We start from the raw sequence: 14,266 nt of genomic DNA, 5'->3' as shown, positions 1-14,266 counted from the left end.
TCAGGTTATTTTTATATAAGTTATGTGCTTGCATGTGGTTTTATTTAGTAGTACTCGTTATTAAAGGTAGAGCATGCTGGGCCTTTAGGCTCACTAGATCTAAATGGTGTGCATGTGAGTTTTATGTTATTCAGGAGGTTGTGGTCCCGACTGGTGGTGAAGACCTCTGTGCATCCGTGGCGAGCTAGCACACCTGTGACCTTCGTCAGCTCATGTTTCAGTTGATTTAGTTTATGATGAGATATTTTATGTATTGAGCTATTTTCCGCACATGTTTACTATTTCTCATTAGTTTGCATACTTTTGAGATTATAGTCGTTTGCATGGATTTTAACCTGTTCGAGTTTTTAAACTTTTAAGATGCAATTGATTTTTATTATGCATTAAATTTTATGAAAATCTATTTTAAGTATAGATGCATATATGTATGGGCATATATGTAATATTCTTAAAAAAAAAAAATTCCTTCGAGTTTGGTTCGTTTCAGGATTTCTCTGGGAGCCGTGAAGAGGAAGGGAGGAAGAGGAAGAGAGAAAGGGGAGGAAAGAGGAACAAAGAGGAAATAAAATAATAATTAAAAGAATTTATATTATAATGGATATAAAATAAAATAAAAAAGAAAAATGAGTAAAAGATGAAATAGGGAGTGAGGAAAAAACATTTGGATACAAGAGGGAGTGCAAACTAAAATATTCTGACCTAGGTACTGAATTTAAACTTGTGTTTTGGTGTAGTGATTTATCCCCAATTTTCCGCTTTTTTAATTGGCTCAATTTAACTTTGAGTAATTTTTTTTTCAATTTAATGATATTTTTACGTTTAAGCATAAGGACATATAAGTAAATTGACTAATGAATCCATTTTTTTTTTAAATTAAATAATTTAGATTCCAATGCCTTTTGCCTACATTTCCCAAAGCAATTAACTGAGAAAGGGGATATAAGTTCAGTTTGATTAAAATTCTTTGGCTGTAGGCGGGAAAATTTATTTGGCATGGACCACCTCCACCTCCAATCCCACTTCACTGTAATCTAGGACTTGTTGAATTTCGTTCTCAATCAGCCAAGAATTCTCGCAGCCTCGCCCAGATTAGATGAGATAAATATGAACAACAAGGAAAATGCTGTACTTACACCAGTTGAAGGTGAATTGTCAGCAGAGCAGCGGTCTAGAATTTCCCAAAGTTTCAGGGCTGCGAAAGCTCTCCTCTCCCGCAAACGAGCGCGTTTAGCGTAAGTTACCGATCCTATTAGTTCGCAAAAGGCTGTTTTTATCCAGTCAATTTGCGGTTTTATTATTATGGGGTGGCGGAAAAATTACCTTTTGTTCAGTATTGTTCAAGATTGGGTGGGAATAAGGTTCATTTGGGCTTTGGTGGTTCATTTTCTTCTTATTTTTAAGATTTTCAGGCACAGCCATTACATTTTCTTTTAAATATTGACGTTATTGGCGAAATATGTTTTGTGCATGGGAAGTTCTGATGTATTTGCATTTTAATCGGTTTAGGTATCAAGATGAGAAGGTAAGAGAGAGACAGGTGATATTCGGTGAGATAAAGAGGGCTCCTCTTTCGGATATTTCGTTGAACTTATCCACCGCAGTTTCCTCAGAAGGTTGCATTTTATCAAATTGTGAGAAAGGTGACCTTGTTAAGAACTGGGTTAAGAGTGAAATGCTCTCAACTCCCAGTAGGCAAGTTAGATGTAGAGCAGGGCCATGTTCACCAAATGAAGCAATCCATGGAATTGAATTGATTGATGGAGGCTTTGAGGTGAAGAAATTAGGTTTTTCTTCAGAAGATGGATCAGATATAAATTTGTGTGGCACTCCCATAAAGCAACACGGCTTCGCCAGTGGTCGTGAGTGGAATTCAAATAACAGTTCTGTAAAACCTCTGGGTTGTCCTGATATGGATCGCTGGCTGATGACGCATGATATCCTGACTAATGGTTTTGATGAGTCAATTTTAGAACAAATTGATGCTGTCTGTGAACAAAAGTTAATTGGAGAAGATGTGAGAGTTGATAGCTCAATTAACCAAATGGATAGTGAAATTTTGTCTAAGAGTTGTGAAGAGAGTAGCACCATTACAAATCTCGATGTTAGTGACGAAAAATTAAATACTAAACAAATTCTGAATTCTGGTGTGGTCAAATCACAGGACGAAGTTACTGAAAACATGCCTGAAGAGTATAAAAAGTATATTCAATCTTTGAATGATAAGCAGCTAGAGGCAGCATGTTTTGACATTTCAATCCCTTTGGTGATTGTTGCTGGACCAGGAAGCGGGAAGGTCAGCTTTCTGCCAATCTTTCAATAACATGTTTGCATACCTTTTGATTCTTAATCTTTTTGGTTCCCATGTCAGACATCTACGATGGTTGGGCGAATTTTGATTCTTCTAAATGAGGTAATATTTAGTGATTGAAAATGCTCTTGTTAGTCATGCTTATTATTTTCCTCGCCAGCTCATTAGGCTTCCCTGGTATTCTTATGTTTGTGCATATTTTTTTCCACAATATTCTCTACTTTTCCACTCTATCCTGAAATAAATTCCAGGGTATCGGTACGTCCCATATTTTGGCTATGACATTCACCACAGCTGCTGCCACCGAACTGCGAGACAGGATTGGAGCATTTGCTGGAAAGGAAGCAGCAAAAGATCTTAATATCAGCACTTTTCATTCATTTTCTTTGCAACTCTGTCGCCAGCATGCTGAGAAGTATGTATATCGCCAAACTCATAGATTATAGTTTTGAATTTTGATTCCGAATTAATTTACGTTTGGAAGTTCATTTTGGCTAGAATGTATTAAATTTTCAATGAATAAACAGTTAAAGCAGATTGTAATCCATCCAGCTCTAGTAATTTCCTGTCGATGTGATCATTGCATGCAAACATAAGTGGACTAACTACATGGTTGGATATAATATCACATGCTTATACTTTTAAGAAGCTAATTTTATATGATATATAATCAATGTAACCAGTAGTGGTGTGATAAAATTTCAGGAATGTCCCAAAATTGTTATCCAATGACTTATCGTGGAATGTGTAGGGGAAAGTTTTTTGGGTAAGGTGATGGTGCCAGTAGTATTATTGCTAGTTTTGTAAACGCCTTACAGCAATATCATCTTGTTGAGCTTCATAATGCAGTTTGCTTGCTTCTCTTCAGTACCTCTAATCGTTCATGAGTTGTCCTGGCATAGGTTTCTTGGTCAATGCACGCTTCAAGCTAATTCTGACAGTATCACTAAAATAATCTTTTGTGCACTGAACTTGTTATATACTATTGCAAGAAACATTTAGTTTGATTCTCTATCAACCATAGTCCTATTCTTAATATTATTTTATGAAAAGGCCTTTTTTTTAATCATTCTCAAGTTGATATGAACATTTTAACTATATAGGTTAGGCCGCACAGCCGACTTTCTAATTTATGGGCACGGCCAACAAAGAAGAGCCATCATTGAGGCTGTTCGTCTATTGGAGGATGGAAAAAGAGTGGCGAATAATGAGCTTTGCAATTTTGCTGCATTATCCGAGGTTAATTCTCTTAAACAGTTCAAAGATAAGTCAAAGAAATGGCTAAAGTTTGTTACTCAGGTAATTAATGTCCGTCTTTGTGCTGTATACATTTATGGAAATGGCTTTAAACTTCATAATGTGTTTTAACAATCAATGGCTTGAAAGCAACACTGATAAACAAAAATGAAAAATGATTAATGTTCACTAGTTTGTGAGGAGTAAACTCGATTTATTATGTTAAGAGAATTATGTCTTGGTTTTGCTAAAATGCCTGTAAGATCATGGATACACACGATGCTGAAAAATATGAACTAACATAGTTAACCTTTCGACTAGATTTAAGCATTTCACATGTTTTTCTTTTTGTTTATCTCATTGTTGTGTTGCTTGTATTAAAGGGAATACTGCATTTCAGGCTAAAGCTTCTGGAAGGTCGCCTGAAGATCTTCGTAAGATGGGCGATGAGATTGGAGTGAGTTGTTATGTAGTATTTTGTCCTTTTCCTTTTGCTAATTTGGATTTATCCCTTAGCATTAAAAGTTAAAAATCTGCTTCAGGCTACAATTCTCCAGAACTACAATAACATATTGAAATCTTGCAATGCTTTGGACTACCATGACTTCATCAATTATTCTGTGAAACTACTGACAGATTTTCCAGAAGGTTTATGCCATACGTGCTAATTAAATATGGGATCTCAGTAAATTTTGTATGGTAATGACCCTTTTAATTATTTTCTGATCTTGTCTCCAGTGCTTGGGGAGTGTCAAGCATCATGGAAAGCAATTGTGATTGATGAATTCCAGGATACTAGTGTCATGCAATATAGCTTGCTGCGGATCCTTGCATCTCATAAACGTATAACCATTGTTGGTGACGAAGATCAGGTTCTTTTCATCCTCAATACTTTTTAATTTGAAACTTGGTAATATTGCCTCTTGATTTACCTTTGTATGAGTTTTCTAATAATTTACTCATTTTTTTTATCAATTCACCAATCATTCTGCAGTCAATTTTTAGTTTTAATGGTGCTGATGTTTCTGGATTTAATGCATTTAGAAAAGATTTTCCAACGTTCAAAGAGGTTAGCCTTGTGTTATTTTCCTGTTTAATGTACACAGCCTATGTCGAAATGCAACTAGTTTTAGAAAATGCAGTTATGTTAACAAATTATTCTTCTCATTTCTTCAGGTGAGACTAAATAAAAATTATAGGTCCACTCGCTGCATCGTTGAAGCCGCATCAATTCTCATACAAAATAATTTAAAAAGGCGCAATTCAAAGGATTTTCTTACAGATAACGCTTCTGGGTCAAAGGTAAACACCCTTGAAAACTCTGTGCTTTCTCCCTCTGTATTATGACGAATTCGATTTTTAATTTTTTTGACCAGATAACTGTCAAGGAGTGTGGCAATGAAGATGCACAGTGCGCTTTTGTGATCGATAAAATATTGGAAATCACATCAGGCCCTTCATCTGCTAATTTCTCCTATGGAAATATTGCTGTTCTCTACCGGAGGCAGGTTAAGTTGATTTTTTGCTATGTTTTCAACTTAAGTGCAGGTGCATTCGGTCATAAGATAAACTTTGTATGCCACCCGTGCACTTAATGGGGCCATTCATTGTTAAATAGGTAACAGGTAGATTATTCCAAACTGCATTCCGTAGTAGAAAAATTCCCTTCAACACACATGGAGTGGCCTTCTATCGCAAAAAGGTAGCAACTTTGAGTTTACAAGTTCTGCAACTATTACGGTTTCCTTCAAATGTCAAATAGATTTTGTCTGCGTCTATTATTTATCATATTTGCCTAGAACTGCACTTTCTATCTATGAAACAAGTGAAGAGTCGGATATCATGGAGTCGTAAAACGTATTAATTAAAATGTAGTCATTCCCCCAAAAGCAAGAATCTGGCTTATTAGCGATAAGCAGTGAATGACCATTTATTATTCTTTAAGTAGCATTGAGTGGCATCTCTCTCTCGATCACTATTTAGTGTTGACTTCCCACTTTTAAGAACCTTAATCCCTACCTAACCTCCCTGCCTGCATCAAACTGGTTTCTTAAAATATGAATTTTTTTCCTGAAGTAGATTCTTGAGGACTGGTGAACAAAAGAGACAGTCACAAAATCCTCCAATTCTCAACTTAAAGGAGAATAGAAGAAATCATACTTTCATACAATATCTTAATTGAATTCTATGTAATGATCAATAAATTTAGTTGAATTCTATAATCTATATGTATCAACATCCCACTACCCGTTTATTCTATAGATATATAGATATTTGAACTGGAGTTGACAAACAACCAATACCAATTTTATTGTTTCTTAGTTTAGATTATAAATTGAAATGGGGCGTGGCCAAGTGGTAAGGCAACGGGTTTTGGTCCCGCTATTCATAATTGGTGTAAAGCTCAAATAAAGACATTCAACTTTTTTCTATTTGAATACATACGTGTCATGCGTCAGATTCGAGATTGCTTTATCTTTCAGAATCGAAGATTAAGAAGAAGAATTCAAGAATGAATATAGAAGAAGAATGAAGAATTAAAGACATTCAACTTTTCTAGGCACTGTTTCAATCTTTGCATTTCTTTGGCATCATTCCCTGTTACTACAGTATCATCCACGCATACTAATAACGCAATCACTCCCCCTATCTTTGAATGTGGCACAAACAATGTATCATCCCCTTGACATTGCTTATAACCCGATGCAATCATTGCATTTGTAAACCTTTAAATCAGGCCCTTGGGGACTGCTTAAGTTCGTATAGGGCCTTGTTCAACTTGCAAGCCATCCCATTTTCAGATTTAAAACCTGGGGGAACCTCCATATAAATTTCCTCCTCAAGATCACCATGTAAGAAGGTATTTTTTACGTCATACTGCTGCAAGTTCCATCCAAAGTTGGCTGCCAATGGCAACAAAACTCGAACTGTATTCATTTTGCCACGGGAGCAAAAGTTTCCACATAATCAATGCCATAAGTTTGAGTATATCCTTTCGCAACCAATCATGCCTTGTATCTTTCCACTGAACCATCTGACTTGTATTTAACTTTGAAAACCCGTTTACATCCAACCATTTTCTTCCCTTTAGGCATCTCAACCAAATCCCATGTTTTATTTCGCTCCAAAGCCTCCATTTCCACTTTCATGGCATTCTCCCACTTCTCATTTCCTAGTGCTTCAGTTAAGTTTCTGGGAATGGGAATGGAGTAAAGATTGGTAAGAAAGGCTCTATGTCTTTGAGATAAATTCTGGCCGTAAGATAGGAAAGTATGCAATGGATGTTTGGTACAAGTTCTGACCTCCTTCTTAAGTGCTATTGGTAAATCACAATCATTTGGTGCTGATGGTGTATGGTTTGGTTACTTGGGGATTGGTGATATTACAGTAGCTTCCTCAATAGGATTAATGGTCGGCTCGGGTTGAACAATCTCGTGGTGCATTTCAAGTGATTGAACCGTAGCTCAAATAGGAGGAGATCGAACATCATTGGGTAAAATGTCAAGTCTCGGCCTCCTGGAATAAACTTGTAGTGGTTGTATAGTATGTAGAGTTCCTTGTTCCTTTATCATTTCTTTAGGGTTTGGATTGTCAGTTGGTGCTGATGGCAAGTTATAGGTGTAGAAAAGTTAAAGAGAAAAATATAACTCTTATATCTTGATAATGTTGTTTACATTGATTTATATACAAAATAGTTAAGATCTAAATTAGGAATATTAAATCCTAGAGAATATTTACTCTAATCTAAATCCCACACAATCTGAGATATACATTGACTAAATAATTATAATTATGCACACAATCTTTCTTGATTAGGAGTAGATTTTCTGACACTCCCCCTCAAGCTGGGGAGTGAATGTCGTTCATTCCAAGCTTGCTTACTAGTCTCTGGAAACCAGCCCCAACCAATCCTTTGGTAAATATCAAGTTGCTCTTTTGTAGAAATGAAGGGAATGCAAATCAATCCACTTTCCAGCTTTTCTTTTATAAAGTGTCTGTCCACTTCAACATGCTTTGTACGGTCGTGTTGTACCGGATTATGAGCAATTAATCACTTCAACATGCTTTGTACGGTCGTGTTGTACCGGATTATGAGCAATATTAATTGCTGATTTGTTGTCACAATAAAGCTTCATTGGACCTTTCCATTGAACCTTCAAGTCTTCTTAAACAAATTTCAGCCACAATAATTCACATATACCAAGAGCCATTGTTATAAACTCGGCTTCTGCGCTGGATCTTGCCACAACGTTCTGTTTTTTACTTCTCCAAGTCACGATATTGCCTCCTAGAAAGGTACAGTAACCTGATGTAGATCTCCTATCGATTATAGAGCCTGCATAGTCTGCGTCTGTGTATGCTTCAAGAGTCAACTCACCTTTCTTGAATAAGATACCCTTTCCCGGTGTGCCGTGCCCTTCAAGTATTGAAGGATCCGATGTACAACTCTGAGATGTGGTTCTTTGGGGTTGTGCATGAATTGACTAACCACACTAACCGCATAAGCGATATCAGGTGTTGTGTGAGATAGATATATGAGTCGTCCCACCAGTCTTTGATAAGATCTCTTGTCCACGGTTGGGTCCTCGACACTATCACCAAGCTTGTGGTTGAACTCTATGGGTGTCTCTGCTGGTTTGGCACCCAACTTGCCAGTTTCCATCAACAAATCAGTGGTGTATTTCTGTTGCGATATGAAGATTCCTTCTTGAGAATACGCTACCTCAATTCCCAGAAAATACTTCAGCCTTCCAAGCTCTTTTATTTCAAATTCTTTCATCAAACAGTTCCATTTCCTCCCAATCATCACCTGTGACTATAATGTCATCAACATAGACTAATAATGCAGTCACTCGCCCTGAACTCGAGTGTTTAACAAATAGGGTATGATCACCATGGCTCTGTTTGTACCCTACATTGAGCATTGCCTTGGTAAACCTCCCAAACCAAGCTCTTGGTGATTGTTTCAATCCATACAAAGACTTTCTTAATTTGCATACCTGTCCTGTATTTGAGTCAAACCCTGGTGGAACGTCCATGTAAACTTCCTCCTCAAGTTCTCCATGTAAAAAAGCATTTTGACATCAAATTGCTGTAATTTCCAACCCCGAATAACAGCCAAAGACAACAACACTCTCACAGTGTTCATCTTTGCAACAGGAGCAAATGTCTCAAGGTAATCGATGCCATACGTTTGAGTGTAACCTTTGGCGACAAGTCTTGCCTTGTATCTTTCCAATGAACCATCTGAATTATATTTGACTGTGAATATCCATCTACACCCAATTGTTTGCTTTCCCTTTGGCAGCTTCACCAAGTCCCAAGTTTTATTTTTTTCAAGTGCTTCCATTTCAGCCTTCATGGCATTCTTCCAATTCTCATCATTCAATGCCTCGGATACTGTTTTGGGAATTTGGATTGAGTTTAGGCTGGTGAGAAAGGCTTGGTAATTGGGAGACAGATTCTTGTAAGACATGAATAGGTTTAAGGGGTGTTTAGTGCATGATCGGATTCCTTTTCTAATAGCAGTTGGAACATCATCATTATTTTGATCATGGCATTCGAAGTATTATCAGTACAAGGTTCAGGGATTACCTCATTAGGGTCACGAACAGGGACTGATTTGGGTGATTGGACATGCACCGGTTTGATAATTGGTCTCTGCCTTCTTGAATAAACCTGCAGTGGTCGAGTAGAGTCTTGAACTTTACCTGTAGGAGGTTCTGGATGAGTGCTGAGATCTGGAGGAGCAGTATACTGAGGTGATTTAGGCACTAAAGGTTCAGTGTATAGCTGGGTAGGTGTGTGAGCTGTGGGCGTGGCAGGAGGATCATGATTGAGGGGGAAAAAGTCATTTCCCTTATCTTCTGTCAGTGAGATCTCCCCCAGAAGATAAGGACTACAAAAATAGGAATCGTCTTCGTTAAAAGTGACATCGGTAAAAACATAGATTTTCCTTGTGGGAGGATGGTAACACTTGTACCCTTTTTAAGTGGAGAAATAACCAAGAAACACACATTTAAGAGTCCGAGGATCAAGCTTTCCTCTATTATGAGAGTGAATATGGACAAAAGCAACACAACCAAATATTTTTGGAGCAAGATTGCAAGAAGCATTAAACTCTGGAAAGAATTTCAGCAAGGTATGCATGGGACTTTGAAAATCAAGAACTTTAGTAGGTAATCTATTGATGATATGAACTGATGTTAACACTGCCTTCCCCCAAAATTGTTTAGGAACATTTTTTTGAAACAAGAAGGCTCTAGTGACTGCCAGAATGTGGCCATTCTTGCGCTCAGCCACCCCATTTTGTTGGGGTGTATTAACGCAAGAAGATTCATGTATTATGCCATTTTCTTGGAAATATGGTGAAAGAACTTGATTAAAATAGTCCCTAGCATTGTCAGATCGCAATCTTTTGATTTTCCTATCAAATTGTGTCTTGATCATGCTACAAAAGATGGGAAAAATGGTGGTGACCTCCGATTTGTGTTTCATAAGGAAAATCCAAGTGACACGGGTACAATCATCAATGAAAGAAATAAACCATCGAGCCTCGGATATGTTAGGAATAGTGGACGGTCCCCAAACGTCATTGTGAATGAGATTAAATGGAACTGTGGTTCTTTTATTGCTTACTGGGAATGAGACTCGTTTGTGTTTTGCTAGTTCACAAACATCGCACTTAAAATTATCAATATCCAAATCTTTGAACAATAAATGAAACATAATCTTAAGGACTCTAAACGATGGGTGACCAAGACGAAGATGTTGGAGCCAAATCTGGTCTTTATTGGATTTAGAAGACTGAAAGCAATGAGACTGGGAAGGGGTTCATAACTCTATCCCGACCACTCGATTCTTCAAGATAATAGAGACCATTCTTTTCTTTAGCATGTCCAATCATCCTCCTCGTGCCCTGTTCATGAAAAACACAATGAGAACCATCGAAAACAGCATTGCAATTAGAGTCTTTTGTGAGTTTCTGGATTGACAGCAGGTTTGTAAATAGTTTAGGGACATGAAGGACATTTTTAAGAGTGAGAGTTTTGTTTATAACAATGTCTCCTTGTCCTGCTACTGTTAATGCAGAACCATCGCCATTGTTATCTTTTTTTGGCTTGGGCAAGGCCTATATGTGACAAAATTTCGTGGATAGTGGGTCATGTGATCCGTAGCTCCTGAATCAATAACCCAAGAGCTAGTGGTGATTGTATCCAAGACATTAAAGGCATGAGAATAAGAAGATATACCTGAGAACGCTAAAGTGCAAGTACCTATTGTGGTGGGTTTTTCCAATGATCCCAGGAAACTCTTTAGTTTCTCAATTTCTTCTCTGTTGAATTCAATGGGTGATCCTTGAGAGTTATCTTCACCAGCCTGTTGATCACTAGCTACAGCATATGCCTTTCTTTGTCTCTTTGGATATCCAGCTTTTTACTGTCCAATTTTTATTTGAACTTTGTGGCCTGCCATGAATTTTCCAGCATTTGTCCTCCGTGTGATTATCTTTCTGACAGTGAGAGCACCACATGGAATTTTATTGCCTGATTTTGATGAAAAGTTAGGCTGTTTATTATCCTTCTCTGCCGGCTGCTCAGCCCTAAAGTTCCTTCCTTTTGTGGTTGCAAGGGCTGAACTATTATTCACTGAATTGTGTTCTATCATAACACATCTTCTTCCTTCTTTAGCTCGAACAATTGCAATTGTTTCGTTTAATGTTGGCAGTTCCTCTTTTCCAAGAATTTGTACTCTCACAACATCAAATTCAATATTTAATCCAGCCAAGAAGTCATAAATTCGATCTTTTTCAACCAACCTTTTAAGAAGTGCTGCATCATCACCGCATTTCATTTGTATGCATTGGTAGTGATCAATGTTCTAAATGGCGGTCGAGGCGGCCGCCTGGGCGGTAGGCAGCCCTCGACCGCCACGCCTTGGCATGAGGCGGCCTTTTCAGGCGGCCCAAGCTGTCCGGCGGGCGAGACGGGCGGCGGGCGCTCGGGCGGGTGAGGCGGCCAAGGCGGTCAACACATTTTTAAATTCAGTCAAAGGTCAAGAGTTAACTAATTTTAAAATTCTAGTCAAAAGTCAATAAATTTTAAAAACCTAATCAAAATCTACCCATTTTAAAACCCTAGTTATTGACTTATTTCAAAAACACTAGCCACTTTCTTTTTGTTTTTCATTTTTGCAACTTGTATAGATGGTATTATATTTATGAAGCTTTTTTTATGCATAAAGATTATTTCATTACACATCTTACATAAAAAATTATGTTTATTTTTTATTATATTGCATGACAATATATGATTACCCATAAAAAATGCTTTAAAAAAATTCAACCGCCTAGACGGCCGAGGCGGTAGGCGGTCACGGACCGCCCCGCCACCGCCTCCCACCATTTATAACACTGGTAGTGATCCATCTCTTGCCACAAACTTTATAGAAAATTGGAATATTCTGTGATTGACCAACTTCCTTGTTTGGTTGATGAAATCTTTGTCTTGATTTCATAGATTTGCGCAGCATCTCGAACTTTAGAATATGTTTGCTTCAGTGTCTCCCATATTTCTGCTGCATTGGTGAGGAACATGCATGTGTCACTGATTTCAGGCAACATAGAGTTCCATAACCAGGACATCACCATTGAGTCTTGTTCATCCCATGCTTGAAATTGAGGATCTTCCTCTTTTGGGCCCGTACCAAGTAGATGACTCAGTTTGCCTTTTCCCTTTAAGAATGTTCGAACCAGTTGAGACCACTTCATGTAGTTCTTCCCATTCAGCCTATATGCTGAGTGAATGTTTTGCAGCTCCCCGGTTGACCTCAAATTGCTGCCTTCATTCGATGGGATCTCTTTAGTGACCTTAGTGCTGTTATTATCAGATACTTCCGACATATTTGTGTGCCTACTGGTTACATGATTGAGGGGAATGGAGAGATCGACAATATAATGATGACGATGTGAAGCTTAAAGAAAAAATTTGGATTTTTAACCTAAAGCTCTCTGATATAGAAAAGTTAAAGAGAAAAATATAACTCTTATATCATGATAATGATGATTACAATGATTTATATACACAATAGTTAAGAATTAAGATCTAAATTAGGAATATTAAATCCTAGAGAATATTTACTCTAATTTAAATCCCACACAATCTGGGATATACATTGACTAAATAATTATAATTATGCACACAATCTTTCTTGGTTAGGAGTAGATTTTTTGACAATAGGGTTAGACAGACTAGGAAATTCAAGGAAAGACATATAATGTTCTCTATCTTCACCCAAATTCTCCCTGTGAAGATAGCTACTGGAAAAGTAGGATATTGATTCGTCGAACGTGACATCAGCTGAGACAAAATATTTTCTTGTGGGAGGATGGAAACATTTGTAACCTTTTTGAGTAGAGGAATAGTCAACGAAGACACACCTAAGGGCTCGGGTTGCCTCTATTGTGTGGATGAATGTGAACAAAAGCAACTCTGTCAAATATCCTTGGAGTAAAACTGTTTGAGGCAGTCAAGTTGAGGAAGAATTTAGCGAGAGTTTCTAAAGGGCTTTTGAAATCAAGGACTTTTGTTGGAAGACGGTTTATGAGATAAGCTGATGTGAGGACAGCTTCTCCCTAGAATTGCTCAAGGACATTGTTGTGAAACAAGGATGCTCTCATGACAGCAAGAAGATGGCCATTTTTCTTTCAGCCACCCCATTTTGTTGGGGAGCATGAACACTGGAAGATTCATGAATAATCCCTTGGATGAAAGAAAGGAGAAAGGGTTTGATTAAAATAATCCCTAGCATTAGCCGATTGAAATTTTTTGATTCCAACGTCGAATTGAGTTTTGACCATGTGATAGAAATTCTGAAAAATGGTGCTGACATCAGACTTATTTTTCATGAAATATATTCAGGTTGGGTACAATCATCAATAAAAGACACAAACCATCGTGCCCCAGAAACATTAGGTACATTTGAGGGTCCTCAAATGTCTCTATGAATAAGAGAAAATGGGAGAAAAGTCTTTGTATTACTTATTGAAAAAGAAAATGGGAGAAAAGTCTTTGTATTACTTATTGGAAAAGATGAACGCTTGTGTTTAGCAAGCTCACATTCGGTGCAATGAAAATTCTTCAGCAAAGACTCATTAACTAACGATGGAAACAAAAATTTCAGAACATGAATTGATGGATGACCTAAACGACGGTGATAAAGCCAAATTATCTTTATGGGGAATGGTGGAAAAAAATGATAAAGGAGAGGAACTCGCAACTCTAGCAGCATGTCTACAACCTTCTTCCAGATGGTAAAGAACTTCTCTTTCACTAGCATGCTCAATCTTCCCCTTCGTGCCCAGTTCCTGAAATATACATTGAGATGGGTAGAAAATCATAACAATTAGAATCTTTGGTGAGTATTTTAACAGAAACTAAGTTGGCAAGAAGGCTGGGAACATGATGAACATTTCTAAGGGTGAGATTATCCTTTATGTAAATATCTCCTTGGCCAGCAACTGTGATGGGGGATCCATTTGCTACTGTGATTTTCTTTTGGCTAGGGCAGGGGGTATAAGTGATGAATTTGTTAGAGGGAAAAGTCATGTGGTCGGTGGCCCCGGAATCCATTACCCATGTGCTGAGATTTGAAGCATCAGGATGAAAAGAGGTGGATGATATACCTGAGTAAGCCAATGAACATGTACCTGCTCCAGATGGT

General features: G+C 37.6%; 1 protein-coding gene across 1 annotated transcript in view; it reads left to right on the top strand.

Moving 5' to 3' along the window:
* The first annotated feature begins 962 nt into the window (after window positions 1–962).
* The window catches only part of LOC140867825 (ATP-dependent DNA helicase SRS2-like protein At4g25120), a 50,111-nt gene continuing 36,807 nt past the window's right edge, over window positions 963–14,266 (top strand). Inside the window, exons 1-12 of the mRNA XM_073272881.1 lie at window positions 963–1,232; window positions 1,507–2,293; window positions 2,369–2,410; window positions 2,560–2,723; window positions 3,412–3,607; window positions 3,945–4,001; window positions 4,087–4,192; window positions 4,283–4,416; window positions 4,539–4,613; window positions 4,721–4,846; window positions 4,921–5,052; window positions 5,163–5,246. Of these exons, the coding sequence (XP_073128982.1) occupies window positions 1,105–1,232; window positions 1,507–2,293; window positions 2,369–2,410; window positions 2,560–2,723; window positions 3,412–3,607; window positions 3,945–4,001; window positions 4,087–4,192; window positions 4,283–4,416; window positions 4,539–4,613; window positions 4,721–4,846; window positions 4,921–5,052; window positions 5,163–5,246 (2,031 nt within the window). The 5' untranslated portion in view covers window positions 963–1,104. The remainder of the gene's footprint in view (window positions 1,233–1,506; window positions 2,294–2,368; window positions 2,411–2,559; window positions 2,724–3,411; window positions 3,608–3,944; window positions 4,002–4,086; window positions 4,193–4,282; window positions 4,417–4,538; window positions 4,614–4,720; window positions 4,847–4,920; window positions 5,053–5,162; window positions 5,247–14,266) is intronic.

The sequence above is a fragment of the Henckelia pumila genome, chromosome 4 (genome assembly GCF_033568475.1).
Source record: "Henckelia pumila isolate YLH828 chromosome 4, ASM3356847v2, whole genome shotgun sequence".
In the NCBI taxonomy this organism is placed as follows: Eukaryota; Viridiplantae; Streptophyta; class Magnoliopsida; order Lamiales; family Gesneriaceae; genus Henckelia; species Henckelia pumila.
This window is presented reverse-complemented; position numbering and strand designations above follow the sequence as displayed.